This window comes from Lacerta agilis, chromosome 13 (genome assembly GCF_009819535.1).
Source record: "Lacerta agilis isolate rLacAgi1 chromosome 13, rLacAgi1.pri, whole genome shotgun sequence".
NCBI lineage: Eukaryota > Metazoa > Chordata > Lepidosauria > Squamata > Lacertidae > Lacerta > Lacerta agilis.
Genome location: NC_046324.1, coordinates 1,909,241 through 1,930,046, shown reverse-complemented (window position 1 = coordinate 1,930,046; position 20,806 = coordinate 1,909,241). Strand labels below are relative to the sequence as shown.

Here is a 20,806-nt window from a genome sequence, read left to right as displayed (position 1 = left end):
GGCTAAAATGTTTGAAAACATTTTGAAAACAAAGTTTGAAAACAAAGTGAGTGTGCAGTCTACTAAAGTAACCCCACAATGTCCTAACTGTGGAAAACAACCATTCAGTGTCCCAGGAAAAGGGTAACACCAGGTCCCAGAAGGCCCCAAGACTGTGAAATTGACAGATCTGGAGAAGGAAAAATCCTTCATCCATGAGGTTAAGTGCCCCATCTCCATTAAAGATTCAGCTCATGCCAACTAAGTCTTGCGCAAGGACCTCAGATTTAAAAAAGGAATCCAGCATCAAGTAACCACAGACGATTGTCAACCGTTGCTAAAACAAGCCCACTGAGCATTTACCTTGACTACTGGAACATCATTGGAGTCCTTAATTTTTTCCAGTGATGACGATCTTTTGTTTTCAAACATTTTAACCCTTGTCAGCACTGATTGCGGCTTCATGGCTGGGTCATCTTCCTCCTCGGCTGGTTGGGTAGGCAGTGGTTTACTGTTGGCAGGCAGAACTTCTGATTTACTTTGCAATGGGAGGGGAGGGTGCGCACCTGCAGTGCCGTGAGGAGGCTCGTACTGTCCCACTTTTGCACTGAACCCTTGCGGGGGACCTTGCTCAAAGCCTCTGGGCTGGGGCTCAAAGTAATGCTTGGGCTCAGGGGACCTGGGCGCTGCTGGGGGGAAGGCTTGAGTCTCTGTTTTGTATCTTCCGTGAACCTCATAAGCAGCAGTGGACTGCTCTTCATACCTCAGCTGAGTGGCGTTGAAGTTTTTAGCTGCGTGCTCATAGCGGGGCCTGCTGTCGTAAGCCAGGGGAGGCGGCTCTTCAAAGCGAGGTTGTGCTGGAAAGTAGCAGCTGTGTTCTGTGCTCTCTTCTATGTTCTGCCGGGGATCAAACTCTCTGGGAGGTTGGTTGCTGTAAGGTGGCCGGGGCTGATAGGGCTGGTTCTCGTCGTAATAGGTCCAATGGTCATCATAGGGAGGGACACGCTCCTCGTAATGAAGACGAGGGTCATAGCCACGGGGAAACTGGTCCACGTAGTTTGAGGAGTCATACCTGTAGGCCAGTGGTTCATAATCTCTGCTAGCTTGCTTCTCTGTGTACTGGGCCTGAGGGTCATAGGTCAGATTGGAGTCCTTCTCCTGCCTCTGGGCTGGCTGCTTCAAGACATAGTTCGGCCGAGGGGCTTCCTCGTTGCTGAATGGGTCCTTCCTGTACATCTGTAGAAAGAGAGTGGTTTGTTTCAGGTGCACGAGCATGAAGAACTAACAAGTCGAAGGAAAACTACAACCGCAGCTTACCTGTTTTAACTAGTACCCTAATCGTAACTGATTAACTGCACAAGCTTTAATTAACGGATTAAGTAAAAAAAAAAGAAGAACAGCACACTTCATTTTTAGATGCAGCACACATGCATAACCTTGGAAGAGGCAATTTCCCCTTCACTTTTTCCACACAGAGGAGGAATTGAGTTTTAAGAAGCTGCTTGCAAGTTTTGGCTTTTGTAAGTACATGAAAATCTGCCTAAGTATTCGCAAAAATAAGTAAAAAGAAGTTGCCTGATTTAATCAGCAGCATTAGCTTAGCTGCCCAAACCCTATTTGATTAATCTAGCCTGGGGGGACGGACCTCAGCCGCGGGGCTGAAGGTGGTCCTCCAAGTTGGCCCTTGGGAGTCTGCCCAGGTCACACACCTCACCATCCCTGCTCTGTGCCCTTTTGCCTGGCTGCAATGTAGCCTTTGACTGTGAGAAGGCCTCTGGCTTGCCTAGGAGGAGGGTGGATAGGTGTAAACCTGACATTCAGGTGTGGCTCGCAAGTGTCACCTGCTGCCTGCCCACTTTCACCTCTGGCTCTGTTCCCCCACTGGGATGCTGCCCCTTGGAGGGATAATGGTTCTCCTACCCTTTCAGTCTGGACGGGGTCAGGAGTCCAAATGCTATCCAGCCAAAACCTTGGCACCAGCACCCCAGTTAAATGCACTCATTAATGCTGCTGTTGTCTGCGAAGCTTCCCCCAACTTTTTGCTTCAATTCATTTGACTTTGGGCCTTGGTTCAACTTCCTGCCCAACATCTGAATGCCACAGTTCACCATTCCCATCTCAGGTCCACACTTATGCTGAGACCTTATTCTTGAATTACTCATTTTGGGAACTGTTTGAGGATCTTTGGCTTATCCTGACACATCCAGCCAATAAAAATGAAAAAACCCGAACAATTTCCATTTAGTATACAGGAAGGCCGTAACGCACAAAACACAGGTAGATTTGGAAGACAGAATCATGTTTCTCTGAAACTAATGCAATGAACAAGAGAAGGTTTAAGCCACACACAAATGAAGTAAAAGTAAGCTTTGAAATGAAGTGGGCTTGCAACATCTTCTGATTTATGCATTCCTTTTCCAGCAGAAATGAGAAAAACAAATTGAACTCATGCAACAAAGCAAAACCAAGAGTTAGATATTTATTTTTATTAAAAAGAAAAAGCAGAGAAGCTCTTTTTCAGGCTGCACAAATGCTCAGTGGGAGGGAAATCACAAGGGGACACCTTTAGTAAGGGGGGGGGGGCAAAGCAAGAATGATCATGTGCAGAGTGAATCCGTGCAACATGACAGCACAGGCAGGAGGTACCTTTGTTGGATCTATATGCGGCGATAAGGACGGCGGCTCTTGTTCTCTGAGCATTATGTGAGGTGCCTCAGTGCCAGGTGTTCTTAGGGGGCCAGCTTGTGGTTGGTAAGAGTTGTAAGAAGCCATGCCAGGCTCCTCCAGCCTGACATTAGTGAGACTTAGACTGGGGTTAACAGCAGAAGTTGATGAGGCTGAAGGGTTTGTTTCTGGCGACGGGGAAAGGTAGGGGGCTGCAGGTGAGGCTTCTGCTTTCTGTGAAGTGTTTAAAATATAGTTTTTGGTAAAGTGGACATATTTCCCATTAAAAAATCATATTAGCCACAACCACCCAACAAATTCAATTGCAAAAGATCAAGTTGTACACCAGGACCAAACTGTTCTTCAGTACGACCTTAGGGTCCGGGATGCTGCTGAACTCCAACTCCCACCAGCCCAAGCCAGCATGGTCAATGGCCGCTAGGGGGGGGGGTTGGGTGTAATCCAACGACATCTGGAAACACATTTTTGGGGCCAGCTGCTTTCATAAAGCTAAACCTCCTCTTTGGAGTACATGACTATACCAAAGTTTATATAACCCACATCCTATTTGGCTAGCCAGAGAGAAAAATGGGGCAGCTTGTAAAATTAACAGCAGATTGACAAAAGATGACAGCATTGGCTCCAAATTTTAGGGGTTCCTTGGGTAAGATGTTATCAGTGACACCTCTCTCAGAGTGTGCTCACCTCCTTGTTGCCATCATCACAATGGCAACCACTGTCACACTTGCCATTGTTACATTTGCTTACTTCCTTTGGACCCAATCCATGCCACAACCCAGAAGGTGAGAGCAAGGCAAGGAGAAGAAGCTGCTGTTCCTTGTGACTCTCATCACTGTTCAAGTCAAGGCTGGGGAATTTGTGCTCCAACCAGATCTGTAGTTCCACAACTCCTATCAGTCCCCAGCACTGGCCAAGCTGACTGGACCTGATGGGAGGTTCAGTCCAACCATGTCCAAAGGGCCCGTTTCTTATTCCTTCCTTGAGCCACTTCAGTGGCCTCCAGCTGCAAGTGCACATGGCGCCCAATTACACGGCATCTGCGTCCCACCACCTCTCTGGAGTCCAACCACATTGGGAGGGCGTCATGTTGCCTACTCCTTTGAATCATTCTAGAGGCCTCTAGCTAAGAGATAGAATTCATTTGGAATTCATATAATGCTAAAGTGGATTCATTTTTAGATTGCTCATGCCCAACTCTTGAACAGGCACCATGGTTATTTTTAAACTGAATTTCCATCTTTTTCCAAAGTATTTCCTTTTTGATGGGGAGAGGTGCGAAACAATCTCATGTTCTTCTAAAAGTGCTGATCTTTTTATTACTATTCTTTATCTTTTATTTTAAAAAAATATTCTCCAATTAACCAATACAAACCAACCAACCAACCTGAAACAACAGGAACCCACTCTCAGAGACATGCATCTTGCAATATCATACTTCCCGTCCTGTGGTGAAATTGTGTGCACTATACAGTCATACCAGCCAAATAATTCTATGTTTCCAGAGCTGTCAACCCTCCCTGCTGTTCCCCACTGCTACAATAAGGGAATTTCCCACAAAAAAGTGAAAAGTTGACAGCTATGAATGTTTCCCTGCAGTACCAGTTACTGAAAAGGTTCTTGTTTTCATTTCCTTTGCTATTTTTATTTTTGAGGTTAGCTTCTCTGCTAATACTAGTTGCCAGACTTTCTTGTACCATGAAGCCAGCATGGCAGACATGTTCTTTAAAAGTGCTGATACTTTTATTTATTATGCTGAAGAGCATGTGTCCCCCTGAACAACTGAAATGCCAACTATATGAATCCAGTGTTTAAATGGGTTCAAAAACCCACAGGGCTTGCAAAACGAAATGATAGCTATTCAATGCACCATTTAGAAGACAATGCTCCTAAACACTCAATGCAGTTTGTGCACACACACAAACAAACAAACAAACAAATGGACTGAGAAGGAGAAGTAAGTGGCTAAGGTAGAGTAAAAACCAAAAAGCTACGAAGACCAATTGGGACCACATTTTACGCATCCAAGGGAGAAAATTGCAGGGCTTTGTATTTAATCTTATTGCTTAAAACCTGCATGCAAGTATTTATTCCTTACCGGTTGAGCAGCACTTGTTTTAAACCCAGGAGACTCTATCCGGTGGTTTGGTTGCGGTTGAGCTTGAGCGGCAGCATAAGGAACGTATGGCTGACTATCATGATGCACCCCTGATGTATCTTCTCTCACGGGTTCAGAGGACCGGGTAATGGCTGATTCAGGAGGAGTCCCGACATCATCGTTGAGTGTCTCATCCAGCTCCTGGTCTGTGTAGGCCCCGCCTTCTGTGTCTGTGTCCTCGTAGTCAGAGGTGTGTCTGCTGTCTGTGCTGTACATGGAGTACTCGCTGCCGGGAGCCGACAGGTAGGACAGGCGATCGTCGTGGAGGTCGAGGTCGTCGCTAGTAGCACCATCTGCCTGTGTCAAACACATGAGGGTTGGGTGTTTACATGGCCGGGGGGAGAGCTGCTGTGCTAAATTCTAACACCATGTCTTTCTGTGCAGAATGAAGAGTAACTCGCCTGCACCTGAATCTTAGAGAAACAGATTTCAAGGGTTACAGACCACTGGGAGGGACCTCAGCTCAGTGGCACAGTGCACAGGCTTCACATGCAAAAGGCCTTGGGCTCTATCCATGGTGCCTCCAAGAAGGGCTGGGGAAAACCTGCCTAAATCCCTGGAGAGCTGCTGCTGTCAGTCAGTGATGACAGTGCTGAGCGAGGAGGAGGAGTTGGCTTGACCTTAGCACAAGGTAGTCCCTATGATCCTACCAGGATGTGTAGCCTTGTGGTTTGTTTTTTTATGTACATATTTCCATGATCTAAAATATCAGCTGACAGGATTTGGGCCACAGATAAGGAAAGGTAACCGGGGGGGGGGTGTAAGGTTACCAGTTTTTCTTCAATGAATCCGGGGACACTTTTGAACTTCAATTGATTTTGTATGGGGACTGATTTGTAAATCTGGGGACTGTCCTCGGGAAACAGGGACATCTGGTAACCTTAGGCTAATGACACCTCACTCCTCCTCCTCCATCCTGTACACTGGTGCAGTGAAGGCAGAGCGAGCAGGTAAGCTCACCCTAACCCAGATTCTTAGAATCCCCTCAGCCAGTTGTGAAGTATCAGCTGGCACCATGGAAAGCAACCGAGAACCCACATTCGCTGTCCTTGCTGCCTGCTACCAGACTGGTGGTTACTGTCGCCAACTCTTAAGTCTCGTCTTGGCTTTCCTGTGTCCCACCCTCCACCTCACCTCTCCTGCTCATGGTGTCACGTGCCGGGGATGGGATCCTGGCCACTAGTAATTAATGAGCCATTGTTCTGTGCAAGACTTAAGCATGCGTAATCTAATTAAAGCTTATTCTTCTCTTTTCTTCCTTTCCTTTGCTCTGAACAACAAAAGATGCAAGTGTCATCCATCACCCTGGGCACAACAAGGCTAGTTCTCAGCACCTTTCCTTGTAAAGCTCAGAGTTAAAAAAAAAAAAACTTAGAATGTTAAGGATTATGTGTTGCTCAAGTTGACTTTGTTTGTGTCCCCAATTCTGCAGGGTCAACACACTGTCTGAACTCAAAACCCCCTAAGTAGTCCTAACACAGGGAATGAAATTAAAAGTAAACCAATACTGGAATGACAAATCACCCCAGCTATACTCGAAGCAATTGGATTGCAAATTAGCTATTACTTCTCATGACAGATCTTTGAATTGCAATGAATTGCTGCCCTGAAAATGTCAGTTCAATATATATTAACAGTCACCCAAAAAAAGAAAAGAAAAGAAAAGAAAAGAAAAGAAAAGAAAAGAAAAGAAAAGAAGAAAGCCTTACATAATACACAGAAACTAGTGAAATGCCTGTCATCACTAGAAAGGCACTGGGTAAGCATGTAGGCAGTTTAGGGATTTTATGCTGCAGTGGATGCTACGCCATACTAGGACAAACATTTGGGGTAGAAAAAGGGTTTGTACAGAGCAAAGTGCTGCAAGGGGATCAATGGAGATCAGCACAGACACATCCTGCACTCTCCCAAGGGTCCCCTTCATAGAGGCTATCCCTTGCCCCTCAGTATCTACTCTTGCCTCTGTGAGAAGGCATAATTCAACCACTTGCAAAAGCTGAATTGTAGGAATATGCAAACATCATTTGCTTCTTTTTCTAAGGTTCAGAGGAAGTGCCAGTCCTTAGGTAGCCAAAATGGCGCCATCCACACACAAGAGAGAGGCACCAAAAGGGTTGAATAATTTCCTCTTTCAACAAGCCTTCTAAGTAGATAATGTTATTCAGGTTTGTATCTGCATTGGATTTGAAACTGATTTTATGCATGTAATTATTGTTGGGTTTTAAAAATTGTTTTATATGAAGTTCTTTTGTATTTAGATTGCTTTTGTATCTGCAATTGCTTTATACATGTTTTATTGCACTATAAATTGCTTTGAGATGCCTCATTGGAAGAAATTCATGAATCCATGCTGAAGACGTAGCTGAGAATAAGATATTTCCCATATTATTCCAATACACACCTTCCCATAACTTATTCAAAATTATCAAACCCAAATGAAAAGGCAGACAGGTCCATTTAAATGTCACCACTACACTGCAACAGCTTAGAAAACAAAAACAAAAATAGATTCCATACCTTTCCTTCTGAAACCCACACCAGCTGATTCTGCTGATGCTGAATTGCTTCCTTAAGAGCTCCATACCAGCCATCATTCATTGAATTCAAGTTAATAGTAGCTAAAAATAAGAATACAGAGTTTGAATGAGGTTTTGTCAAAACAACGCCAAAACTATTGAAAATGGCACTGTGTCTGGGGCAGTAATGTCTTTGAATACCAGCTGCTGGGAACTGCAGGTGGGCAGAGTGCTTTCATGCTCAAGTCCAGCTTGCAGGCTTCCTATGGCATCTAGTTGGCCACTGTAAGATGATGGTGCTGGACTAGATGGGCCATTGGCAAGCAGAACCTGAAGACAAGAGCACTTCCCTCTCCTGTGGCTTCCAACAACTGGTATACAGAAGCATTACGGCCTCCGGCTGTCAGGACAAAATACAGCCATCATGGCTAGTAACCATTATCCTCCATGAATTTGTCCAATCCTCTATTAAATTTTGTTGTAAGCACATAGTGAAAGAAAAAGAATGCATTGTTTCATCATTCCCTCCCCATACCCTTTGGCTTCTTCTCAGCCTTTTTCTCCATCCTGGTGCACTCACCTGTGAAGAGGTGGTGGTTGTTTTTCCGTAACTTGTGGGCCCTCTCATATAACTTTCTGGCACTTTTCCGGGATTCTGGGCAGAGCCTCATCCTCATAGTCTTTACGCCCTGCTTTGAATCAGGGTTCAAGAACACCACAATGGGATACCACTGTGCGTAATTCAGGCGGTCCACTGCATTTGGAGTGACATCTAATAAGGCGTGCTTGTCCTGAGAAACAGAAAATATTGAAAGAAAGCAGTCAGACAACCCAGGAAAACAAGGGCTCTTGACCTGTTCTCTAAAGCCTCCTAAAAGTGTGCATCATAAGGTTTCAAACTTGCCACCTTTAATCTAACTGATTCCACAAAAATCAATTATTTTAAACTATTTTCACATCTGCAGCTGTATTCAAGAGCAGAAAAATCAGGCAGGTAGAAGAGTCAATTACCAGGAAAGGGGAGGCAGGGGGAAGAGTGAAGCTGGACACCTTGAAGATTAATTCTGCAGTCAACAGAGAATACAAAGGCAGATATGGGAGGTCTGAAAATGTAAGGATTGTTGAGAAAGGTTGAACAGAACAATAAAACAGCAGAATGATTTTAAGCTTTGTGTCCATCTTCTTGTTTCATCATAACCATTGTTATAGATCTTTAAAATTTAGAACTCTCTGAGACAAACACCAAAGTGCGGGTTACTTTTTTCCAAATTGCTGCATGAAATTCAATTCTATCTGAAGCATAATTTATTAATAAGCAGGTCAAGGATTTTGTGTTGTAGGTCCTCAAAAATCTATACCACACTTATCCTGCATATTTAGCATGTGGACAGAAGAGGGGTTTTCTTTAACATTTAGCACAAGTGGCAGTTTAGTTCCTTCTGCAGGGAGGATTAGCTAGTCAATGAACATGCAAGCACACATGAGTAAAAAGCACTCTGGAAGGAGACCATTTGCCGAACCTGGAATGTTGCACACCACTGGCATTTTCCTTTGAAATTTACAAAGAACTACATTTCAACCTCATATGAAGGTCAGAGAACACCAAAAAGGAAGCAAGCAAGGGGGAAGCTGAGGTGCCAAATCCAAAGCTCAGCCAGGGGTTGCTGTAGCAAACTGGAAGGTCCAGGGTGTGAAGAGAGGAGGCTGATGGGAACTGTGGTCCAACACACCTGGAGGGCACCAGGCTGGGGAAGGGGTCAGGACAATTGCACAGGTCCTGGCCATGCAATTCTTGGCAACGATCTGTACAACAATCCCCACCACATGGCTGTGTGTGGCATTTCATCCCAGCAGCATCATGGGTGAAACCACAGAAACACGACTTTCACACTGCAGCAGCAATGTCTAAATTACACCTTGCCATGCCATGTCTTGCATTTCCCACACTTTCAGTAATTTGTGGCTAATGTGTTCCTTAAAATGGTTTTATCATCTTCTGTGTTCCTGCATGAAAGACCCAACAAGAAACATACAAATGAGCATTTAATCACTTACTCTGTCAATTATTTGTTTGATTGTGTGCAGACGAATAATGCCTGAACTACGCTGGTCTGTACCAGCATCCCTTGGTTCACTTTCTGTTAAAGAGAAAACAGTTAATCAACACCTGTGGGTCAGTTACATGTAAAATTTTTACCGCCTGTAACAAGATTATCAAATTTCTTCTTTGAAAATCTTCTATAAGCTTTCAAACATCACTTTCCAAAGTCACTTCTTTCATGGTTAGGACAGAACAGTATTGCTTATGCATTCTGGGGTGCTGATATACCACGATGTTGAAAAAGCAAGATGCAGTGGCCTCTGCCCGCGAGACACTGGGTGAAACCTCCCCAGCTCTCACCTCAAGAGCTGAGGCGGTTTCACCAAAGCTCGTGGGCTGGGACAATGCAGCTTGTTTGTGCTGCTCAGCTGGGAGGAGGGAATGTGTCCCCACCGCCCCGCTGAGACAGCCCTGGTGCTCTTGCTGCTCAGCTGGAGCATTGGGGCTGCTCAGCTGGGGGAAGGGAACCCATGAACGGGCGGAGCACCGGGGCTCCTTTACCTGCTCACTAGAGGGAGCAGCAACCACACTCCCCTCAGCTGAGCAGTTTCATGGAGCCCGCACCACACCGCCAGCTTTAACTGCTTGACTGAGGCAAGGGCAGCTGCACACTCATTTGAGCAGTTTAAAGACACAGAGGGAGGAGCAAGCTGTATTGGCGCCTCACCAATACAGCTTTTTTCTCCCTCTGCGCAGTATGAGGGCAAAGTGGGATGTCAGCTTCTCTCAGTGATATATCGCTGGTGAAACCACCACTGCTCCTGTGTCCCTCTACTGACTCCCTCCAGCTGACATCACGGTCTGCTCCTCATACCGGTCCTGGGCGATATGATGCTATATCTCCCAGGCCTAGCTGAATGTGCAAGAGAACACCAGCTTTACTTTGAATCACACAAATACACCACTCATTTCCTTGCAGAGACAGGTTGGGCTGCTGATTAACAGCTTGGTGGTGGAACACATGCTTTGTGTGCAGAAGGCCCTGTGTTCTTTCCCCAGCACCAGCACTTAAAAAGGAACAGGTATGGGGTTGGTAGTCAGCAGCAGGCAAGACTGTGAATGGTCTGACACAATATAGCAGTGTTGTTTTCCAATGTTAGAGCATTTACAACATCTAGATATTCATGTGTGTTGTATTTTAAAAGTCTTTTCTGCCACATAAATGAGGAAGCCACTGGTAATAGAGACACCTCATTTAACCTGCTTGGATGTTTCATCAGCATTTAAATATTGGCATAAGAGAGCACAAACTTCTCATCTATGCTCTCAAGTCATTGTCTCCTCGTATACAATGTGCCACCAAGGTTTCATAATGCCCTCCGTGCTGAAATACGAGGGGCCCCATCAGCACTGGCATTCCACCGGCTCCCGAAGACACACCTGTTTAAGCAAGCACTGTCCTGAACTGACCTTGTTATTTTATTTTAACAGGTTTTTTAACTGCTTCAAGAGTTATGCTTTTAAATTGTTTTATTGTATATTTTAATTAAGAATGCTTTAATTCCCCCATGGCTTTGCTACTGCTTATTTTAATTATGTATTGATGTTATAGTAATTAATGGCTTAGAAGCCATTTTGGCATATAAGTGGTAAACAGGTAAACAAATCAATCCTCTCTAATCCCAGGAATTGTTTTAAAACTTTGGTCTGCACCTGTAAGCTGGAGGGGGTTTAGCTGGGAAAACATAGAACATAGAAGAGAGGCAAGGTGCTTACTTGCAATCTGATAAATATCTGGTTCTTCTCTTGCCAGTTTCTCCCGTGCAACATCTGCAATTGGTCCAAAGATTGTTACAGGCCTGAGAAATCCAGCTGGAATTAAAGGGAAATCATAGTAAGTCTTCTTTAAACGAAAACAAAAAAACTACCAAGACATTCTTTGATGGCGTTGAGTGGGGATGGCTGTTTTTCATGCCAAGGGCTGCACTGACCCATGGCTAAACCTGTGCAGGCGCATGTCAAAGTGGGTGTGGCTGAAACACAAAAGTGGGTCTGGACAAAAAAAAAAAATCCCTTTCAAAAGGCACATACTGGGGAGATTGGGGGGGGGACAACAGATTCACGGCAGGGTAGTATTGGGAACAGTCAGTCATCTTTTTAATAATAATAATAATAATAAAGACTGACAGCAATGTCAATCTTAGTGTGCTATGAGTTCTGACATTTTAAGATGAAAGTGTTTACTTAAAAAAAAAAAAACCCACCAGTTGGCAGAAGAAGTGCCACAAGTCAGCTGCTGTTTAGTAGGCACAGAAGTTATTTAATGTTAAGTGCCAATTAATGATGAAACAAGCTCTAGTTGATTACTGTAATCTTATGTGACCAAGTCCACCAACCAAGCAGCCTTTTGTTTGGAAAGTGTCACCTCTACCTGGGTCGGCCAATTATCCTGACTGTTTCTTGCAAGTGCGTTAGGAGGCTGTTTCCCCACTTTTCGACCTAAAGCCCTCTCTTGGCCTCAGCAGGATTTGTTCAGGACATGTGTGTGCTTGAATTCCTGCCACGGCTGCTACTGGGGCAGGTGAAACCAATCAACCATTCCCAGCAAGGGCAATATAACAAGGCACCCAGGTGTTACGCTGTCAGCACACATAGGCCAACATTATGAGCTGAAGAGAAGTAGGTGGTGGGCAAAGCAGGCAAGCTTTTCTCTCAAATGCTTACCAAAGAAAGATCACACATTCAGAGCTGGTTCCATTATAGAGCCAAGGGGAATCTGTCCATCACTGAGGTTTGAACCACCAAACCTTTACAGTACACTTTTATAGGGAAAAGATGCAAGGCAGTGTTGCAGAACAGGAGAAAGAAGGTTTGGAGTTTTAAACAATGGGTTTAAACAAAAACACCAGAAGGGCAAGCCATTTTTTTGGAAGACTGGAAAGGAAACACCACAGGCATTTGTTATGCCTAGGGAATAAAAGTGTTTACTTGAGCAAGCTGAGGTCTGGAATGAATGCAATCAATTGGTGGAAATATCCTAAACCCATTCCTACCCAACTAATCCCTTCTATTGTCCACATCTTCCAACTTTTCACTTCTCCAGCTGTTGGCTAAGGAGGGAACAGCAGCTCTAATGCTTGCTTTCATATTCTCTCCAAACTCCTTTTTCCTTTTGTATCATGTCCATTAGATTAAGAATCCTGTAGGTAGAAACTTATATTTTAATGTGTGAAACTTCCAGGCTCTTTACAACTGCAGTAGTAATCTTCATCATCATCATCATCATCATCATCTCTTCACGTTCTCTCCAACTCCTCCTTCACCCTTATGTTAACGTTCTATATGCCAAGCCATTTCCTTTCCCCTCTTTCCAAACACAAACCCTGAACATGGTTAATCACAGTAACATTTCAATTTCATTTGAAACCCACCTTCTCGAAGAACAACTCTCTCATATGCAGGAAACTTGGTCTGAACTGGCTGGGCAGAAAGGTCCTCTCTGCTTTTCCTGAGGTTTCTTTTCGAGCTACGTAGGCCCCGAAACCTCCAGAAATCTGCACGGTCCCCACCAGCTGTCTTTGGAAGGGTGTATTGCACGCTAGCCAGTTGCTCAGCTCTGTGTGGAAGAAACAATGACAATGAACACTGACACTGGGGGGAAAACAGCAGCCTGGCTTAGCTCCTAGACCTGCGTTTCCAAGGCTTTTCTGTGCATGTGCCACTTCACATCCCAACTTTGGTTCCAGGCAAAGCAAAATGTTTAAATCCAAAAAGGATTCTGCTGTTCGCCCTATAGCTTGAAACAGCTGCATGCATCTCCAGCATCTCCAATGCTTCATCTTCACACATCCAAAATACAGATATGATTATCAAGGGCAAATCTGTACCTTGCATATGTACTCTGAATTGCAGTTATGGGAGCTTGAAGTTTGCAAATTGATGCTCTAAAGCAAAACTCTTAAATTAACTAGTCTGAAGTTTCAGCAATTCCATCCAAGAAATTCAGCACAATGCAGGTTTACAAAAGCTTAGCCGTTCAGCCAAATAAATGCTTTCCCAAGAGCTATTCTGAAATACCTGTTTTTGTTGGGTATAATGCCTCTTTCCACCTCTTTGTGATTCTTGCCAATCCGAATAGCCAGCCAGGATCCAAGCTTGCCATTGTATAATGTATCCACCACTCGAAACACCTCTCCTTTGTTGAAGCTAAGTCCGTAGGGAGATTCCTTCTCATATTCAAAATGAGTTCTTATATAAAAAGAATCTCCTACGTCTGACTCCACAATGCGCCGATAAACTGCAAGAATGGAATAAAAGCACAAACTTAATGCTTTCCAGCACTTACAGAAAACTTCCATAGTTCCAGTTCCAGGTAGGTAGCCGTGTTGGTCTGCCATAATCAAAACAAAACAAATAATAAATTCCTTCCAGTAGCACCTTAGAGACCAACTAAATTTGTTCTTGGTGTGAGCTTTCATGTGCATGCACGAAATCTGTATCTGAAGAAGTGTGCATGCACACGAAAGCTCACACCAAGAACAAACCTAGTTGGTCTCTAAGGTGCTACTGGAAGGAATTAATTTATTTTTTATTTTGTTTTTACAGAAAACTATTATTGAATCAAACAATAGATTTGAGAATAAGCTGAATTCCGTAGGTCAGAGTGGTGAACCTGTGGTTCCCCAAGTTGTCACTAGCCTACAATTCTCATAATCCTTGACCACTGGTCATGCTGTCCAAGGCTGATGGGAGTCCAACAATATCCGGAGAGCCACAGGATCCCCATCCCTACTGCAGATGGTTAAAAAACCTGAAAATGGCAAAAGGCAGGATGGTTTTCAGCACTATCAGAACGTACTCGAGAACTAATTTGTATTGCAGTACCAGCATGTACTCATGGTCAGGGATGAACAAAGATCCCAAGTAAATTTGCTTGGAACTCTTGAGACACTTCAATGACAGGCACACTGAATTGGGAGCACAACAAAGCTAATTTCTTGGGTGTGTTGTAATGTGCCGATCCATTAAGCTACAGGAATAAACTGACAGGACTGAATTTAATTTATTTGCAAAAATGTCTACGATTAGCATTAAGAAAAAAAAGTGCTGAACAGCAGAAAATTAACAATGAAGTTATAAAACAAAATACAAAATACACCACAAATCAGGATCAGAAATACTCCACCGCTCCAGCACAAAATCAGAAAGCTAGTGTCCCCATTTTGAAGGAACTCAGGTGTAGATTATACTTAAACGTTCAGGTCTGTCAAATGCATCATGGGGTTTATTAAGTAATGGGCTCTACCTCTACCATTTCCCATTCACACAAAGCAGATCCCACAAGCCTGAAGTGCGCACACACCTGGTGTAGGCAAGGAATGTTGTAGCTTGGTTCTGTTTTGCTGCTGCATACGGTACTACCGGTGAGCCTGGACCAATTAATACCAATGACTCAGACAACAGTATTAGATTGCAGACCCTGCAGCCTTTAAAAGAAGCGACCGGGATAAGGAAGCCCCACTGCTGCCAATCCAAGGAATTGAGGACAGCTCTCTTTTGATTATTATCCAAGAGAGTCTATCGAAATAGTTTTTGTCCTTTCATTAAACGGCAGTTACTTACCATCCTTTTTCTTCTGTGCCAAAATTGTTACCTCTTCCCCTTTAGGGAGGTCAAGCAGAAACAGTACTGCTTCCTCCCTGATGATATTTGTGAAGTCTACGTTATTCACCTGGTGGAAAGCAACAGTTCAAAAAGTTACTACGCAGTTGACAGAACCCAAGTGTGCAACTAGACATTCTCTTTAGTTGCATTACTATGTTTGTATCTCGTAGCACATGTGCCATGAACTTATAGTCTCTTTCGCCTAAGCAAATCATGCTGAGAACTCTCCACAACCAAACCGTAAGACCATCTTTGAATGCCCTGCTCTGGGTACCTTTTTGGTAGTGGCACATTCCCCAGAAAGGCCTGCCTGGTACCTTCTTTGCGGTACTTTGGAACTAGGTGAAGAACTTTTGATGAACCCAAGCCTTTAAACTGCTATGCCAGAAGTGGTTTAGTCATGCTGACCGCATATCCCAGAAAACTGTCTGTGGACAAACGCCGGCTCCCTCAGCCTGAAGCACCCCACCCCATAGTTGCCTTTGACTGGACTTAACTGTCCAGTGGTCCTTTACCTTTACGATGTTTCAGAAACCTAGTTTTATAAATTGTATGCTACCTCCATGCAAGGGTTGTTTAATTTTATTATTATTTATTATTCTTAGTTTATAATTTGTTACTATTTTTCTGCAAGCCACCCAGGGAATGTTTATTTATTGTTTATCTATATCATCATCATCATCATGTTAATGTTCAAGATTGCCACCTACCCTGAGAATCTGATCTCCTTCTTCCAAGCCTTCTTTGGCAGCAGGGCTATCCTCTAGAACACCAGCTACGAATATCCCCACATCATTGCCACCAGCCAGCCGCAAGCCCACACTGTCTCCTTTTTTGAATTTCACAAGCTTCATGCTTGGCCTGCATGGATTAGGAAATATTTTTTAATAACTGTCTCTTGCCAGCCCATCCCTGGCCACAAAACCTTTACATGGTTTCTTCATGTACTCTGAAATGCTGTCAAAAGCCCTTATATCCTAGCAGGGTCACTGAAATCATACAAAGATGTGCTGTTAGTTCTCCTGCAGGTTATACGGGTTATAGAGGCCCAACTGGCCTCAACTAGAAGTTGGGCATTTGGTGCTGTTGTTCCCAAACTGCAGAACACTCTTCCAGCAGATTCAGCAGGCATCCTCACCTTAGATTTACAGGTATCTTTGGATATACATTTTTTAATACCAGCAGATCTACACAGTTGTCTAAAATGCCCCTTGAGTATCCAGCCATTTTAATGATTGTTTCATATTGCTTTCAATTTTTTCATGTTGGGATGTTTTGTGAGAGGGCAGCAAATAAATACTTTTATGAATGATTTTTAAAAAGAAATCAGTCTTTACACAGACCTAAAGTACCAACCCTGCTCATACTTTTATTAAGAGACCACCCATTTTGAGGCATCCTTTTATGTTTGCACCTGTTTCAGGCAGTTATAAAATTAGGCCATGTAACTTTCCAGCTGCAAAATGGAAACAGGCCACAGATTATGCTATTTTAAAAGACAGCTCATGATTACTTACTAGGAATGGGGGAGCTGTTTTGCTCTAGAGTACCTGGGAATCTTGTCTTGCCCAACCCTCTCCACTGAATGTCAGCTGCCTCCTTAAATCAGGATCCTGGGCCAACAATGGGTGCTCAAAATGGGGTGTGGAAGAAGAACAGTCATTTTACTTCCATTTCTCCCAACAGGAACATAGGAAGCTGCCTTAACAGAGTGAGACTGTTGGTCCACCCAGCTTCCTACTGTGCACAGTGCCTGCGAATGGTTCTCTCAGGTTTCAGATAGAGGACATTCCTAGGCCCATCTGAAGATGCTGAGGATTGAACGTGGGACCTGCTGCATGCAAAGCTGGTGCTCTACCACAGAGCTGTGATCCTTCTCCATCTTAGGTTTGCTTCACTTGCACATAACAGCTTGCTCACTGACCTGGCTTTGACACCATCATTGAGTGACGGTTTAGTGAGCGAAGGAGGGTTTGTCAGAAGTGCATAGATCCTCTGTATACATTTATGTTTTGGACACATACACCTAAGCATGTAATGTGAACAAGATAAAACACTTGCATCATACAGGTATGCTCAATAGCACCAGGATGGATTTCAGCTTCCTACAGAGTGTGATTTAGTGGAAGAACCAGCCTTGCTTCTACATAATGCATGGAATGACCATTAAAGGAAATCATGGCAACTTTAAGGGGTCCTCCAGTATTGGAAGCACAAAAGCTTCCCAATGAAACTGTAGGTTGAAGACACTGGCTCAGCAAACTGCAGCCACTAGGCCAGTTGCTGTTGGACTACAACTCCCATCACCCCTGACCCATGGGTCCTGCTAGCTAGGGATGATGGGAGTTGTAGTCCAAAAACAGCTAGGAACCCAAGTTTGAGAAACACTGTGCTAGGTGAAGGATGGTGAGCCTGTGGCCCTCCATATTTTGCTGGACCACAACTTCTATCACTCCTCACCACTGGCCATGCTGGGTGCAACTAATAGGAGCTGGAATCCAAGGCCACCTGCAGAACCACAGGTTCCCCCCATCCGACAGATCTGTCAGGGAGCAGATACACAACTGACACTGCCCATGCTGGTCTGGTGAAAGACAAGGAAAAGCAAGAGTTCCATTACCGAAGCATTCCATCTTCATGGGTTGAGTTTGGAAGAGGGCCATCGGATGGACTAACAGGTAAATCCACATCTGGCTGACCCGCCTGTGCATAGACTGGTTTTGGTTCTGTTTAGAAAGCACAAAAGAAGATTGAACAAAATGCATTTTTAAAGCACACACAAATATCATCATCATCATTTTATTTGTACCCTGCCCATGTGGCTGGGTCTCCCCAGACACTCTGGGCGGCTTCCAACAAATCTTAAAATACATTAAAATATCACAGATTAAAAATTTCCCTAAACAAGGCTGCCTTCAGGTATTTTCTGAATGTCAGGTAGTTGTTGTTCTCTTTGACATCTGGTGGTAGGGCGTTCCACAGGGCGGGCGCCACTACCGAGAAGCCCCTTTGCCTGGTTCCCTGTAGCTTTGCTTCTCGCAGGGAGGGAACTGCCAGAAGGCGCTCGCCGCTGGACCTCAGTGTCCGGGCTGAATGATGGGGGTGAAGACGCTCCTTCAGGTATACTGGACCAAGGCCGTTTAGGGCTTTAAAGGTCAGCACCAACACTTTGAATTGTGCTCGGAAACGTACTGGGAGCCAATGTAGATCTCTCAGGACTGGTGTTATGTGGTCCCGGCAGCCACTCCCAGTCACCAGTCTAGCTGCCGCATTCTGGATTAATTGCAGTTTCTGGGTCAGTTTCAAAGGTAGCCCCACATAGAGCACATTGCAGTAGTCCAAGCGGGAGATAACCAGAGCATGCACCACTCTGGCGAGACAGTCTGCGGGCAGGTAGGGTCTCAGCCTGCGTACCAGATGGAGCTGGTAGACAGCCGCCCTGGATACAGAATTAACCTGCGCCTCCATGGACAGCTGTGAGTCCAAAATGACTCCCAGGCTGTGCACCTGGTCCTTCAGGGGCACAATTACCCCATTCAGGACCAGGGAGTCCTCCACACCTGCCCGCCTCCTGTCCCCCCAAAAACAGTACTTCTGTCTTGTCAGGATTCAACCTCAATCTGTTAACCGCCATTCATCCTCCAACCGCCTCCAGGCACTCACATAGGACCTTCACCGCCTTCACTGGTTCTGATTTGAAAGTGAGGTAGAGCTGGGTATCATCTGCATACTGATGGACACCCAGCGCAAACCCCCTGATGATCTCTCCCAGTGGCTTCATATAGATATTAAAAAGCATGGGGGAGAGGACGGAACCCTGAGGCACCCCACAAGTGAGAGCCCAGGGGTCTGAACACTCATCCCCCACCACCACTTTCTGAACACGGCCCAGGAGGAAGGAGCGGAACCACTGTATAACAGTGCCCCCAGCTCCCAACTCCTCTAGACAGTCCAGAAGGATGTTATGGTCAATGGTGTCAAAGGCCGCTGAGAGATCCAGCAGAACTAGGAAACAGGTATGACTTGGCTTGCTCCTTTGCAAAGTTCATTCAGATCCAATCTAAGGAAGAACAGGGGCCAATACAGTGGTTTTAAGTCCTCAGTTTGATCAAGATTTAACACATCTTTATTTCTGCCTCTAAACTGTGCCCAAGGCAACGGTGGGGAGCCTCCAGACTGTCAGCCAAATAAGGCCTGCCAAACTTCTACACCCATCTGCCTTGTACCTGACATCAGAGATGTATCATTAGGCGTGAGGCCGGTAAAGATGCTGTTCTATACAATTATGTATTTAAGAGGACAGACTGGGAAGTAATACATTTATTTTTAATGTACTAGAATTTTTAATTTATTATGTACTGTATTTAATGTGGTTGCGTAAAAAGCTCAGCAGATAGTATATGCTTCAAAATACAAAAGCTAAACTTCTACTTGGAGAGCATTCAATAAATTGGAGGGTACAATATGACTTGCAGCTTTTTGCTTTATTAAAATAATTTAACATGACTATAGAAATTAATATTATGGTAATCATTTTAAAAAATGATGGATAAATGTAAGTACATAGATGGCCGTGTTTAATTTTCATTAGTTGCTCATGTTTAATTTACTGTTCAAAACTGATCTTTTACATTTTTTTAAAAAAATGTACAAATTCAGATATGTTACATCCCTTTCAGGGAGTAAGCTTAACTTGAAAGCCTAGGACAGATATTCTGTTGAGATTCAATGTGAAGCTCGGCATTCAAAAAGCGCTAGAATGTTTCTCTATCATGGTGTAGGCACAGCTGCAGAAGACCAACGTCTGCCCAGGACCAACACCCATGATTTGCTAGCCATAGGGAAATGTCACCACCTTAGATTAGTTAACTCATGAGCAGACCTTAAGTTGTGTTAAAGGATGTCTTAAACCCAAGACAGAAGGGAACCAGGGAAATATATTTCAGGAGTGCATAGAGCCATGCAGCAAGGTATAGCAAAAAGCGATCCACTTCGAGCAGCATCATGCATGGGAGAGATAAGTTAAGAATTGTCTGAATTGTACAATGAGATGTTTTTAAGTGCTGGGGGCAGGAAAGCAGTGGCACTGGAACTGTAGGTTTTAAACATGAGGAATTAATATTTTTTCAAATGGGGTAAGCCCAACTTGAGTTGGAGGTAATTAGACTAGAAGAAATAAAATCCAATCTTATATTTGAAGTCACAAGCACTTTTTAGAGGGCAGGCAGCAGCCTAGGCGGGCCTTCTCAGTGGTGGCCCCTAAGTTATGAAACTCCCTCCTCCCAGTGGTGTGCCTGGCCTCTTCTTTATGCAGCTTCTGGAGAATGCTGGAGACACACTTCTTTACCTGACCTATTGACACTTGAAGCGTATGTTTTTAGGACCCACTTTTTATTGTTTTAAATTGGTTTAAACTGTTTTTTAATGTTGTGTTTTAATCTTGTAACCTGTCCTGGGGACCTTAGGAAAAGGATGGGAAGTAAATAAATAAATAAAATCCTCAACTGCTATAATACAGAAGTATAGCTATACATACCAGGGGTTGCAACACTTAATAAACTGATCTATTTTTACAACTGTTGATCAACTAAAAGCATGACCTGATTGATCAAGCAGATTTTTTAAATAAAAAAGTGTGTACAGTATACTTAAAAATTGTATATGATAAACACCATCTTAGAAGAGGCATAGGATGCTGCTGCCTTATAGCAATCCAGCCAGTTGGTCCATCAGACCGAACATTCCCAGCCCTAACCTGGGGATTGA

General features: G+C 44.1%; 1 protein-coding gene across 6 annotated transcripts in view; it reads right to left on the bottom strand.

Moving 5' to 3' along the window:
- The window catches only part of TJP1 (tight junction protein 1), a 257,369-nt gene that overhangs the window by 19,065 nt on the left and 217,498 nt on the right, over window positions 1-20,806 (bottom strand). For 4 of the 6 annotated variants that reach the window (XM_033166574.1, XM_033166575.1, XM_033166576.1 and 1 more), the window contains 12 exons: window positions 17,661-17,766; window positions 15,751-15,901; window positions 14,999-15,107; window positions 13,454-13,673; window positions 12,808-12,992; window positions 11,153-11,248; window positions 9,391-9,473; window positions 7,916-8,126; window positions 7,337-7,437; window positions 4,760-5,116; window positions 2,626-2,877; window positions 343-1,215 (listed from right to left, as the gene is read on the bottom strand). In XM_033166574.1, the coding sequence (XP_033022465.1) occupies window positions 343-1,215; window positions 2,626-2,877; window positions 4,760-5,116; window positions 7,337-7,437; window positions 7,916-8,126; window positions 9,391-9,473; window positions 11,153-11,248; window positions 12,808-12,992; window positions 13,454-13,673; window positions 14,999-15,107; window positions 15,751-15,901; window positions 17,661-17,766 (2,744 nt within the window). The remainder of the gene's footprint in view (window positions 1-342; window positions 1,216-2,625; window positions 2,878-4,759; window positions 5,117-7,336; window positions 7,438-7,915; window positions 8,127-9,390; window positions 9,474-11,152; window positions 11,249-12,807; window positions 12,993-13,453; window positions 13,674-14,998; window positions 15,108-15,750; window positions 15,902-17,660; window positions 17,767-20,806) is intronic. The other 2 variants (XM_033166577.1, XM_033166579.1) reach the window with 1 other exon arrangement.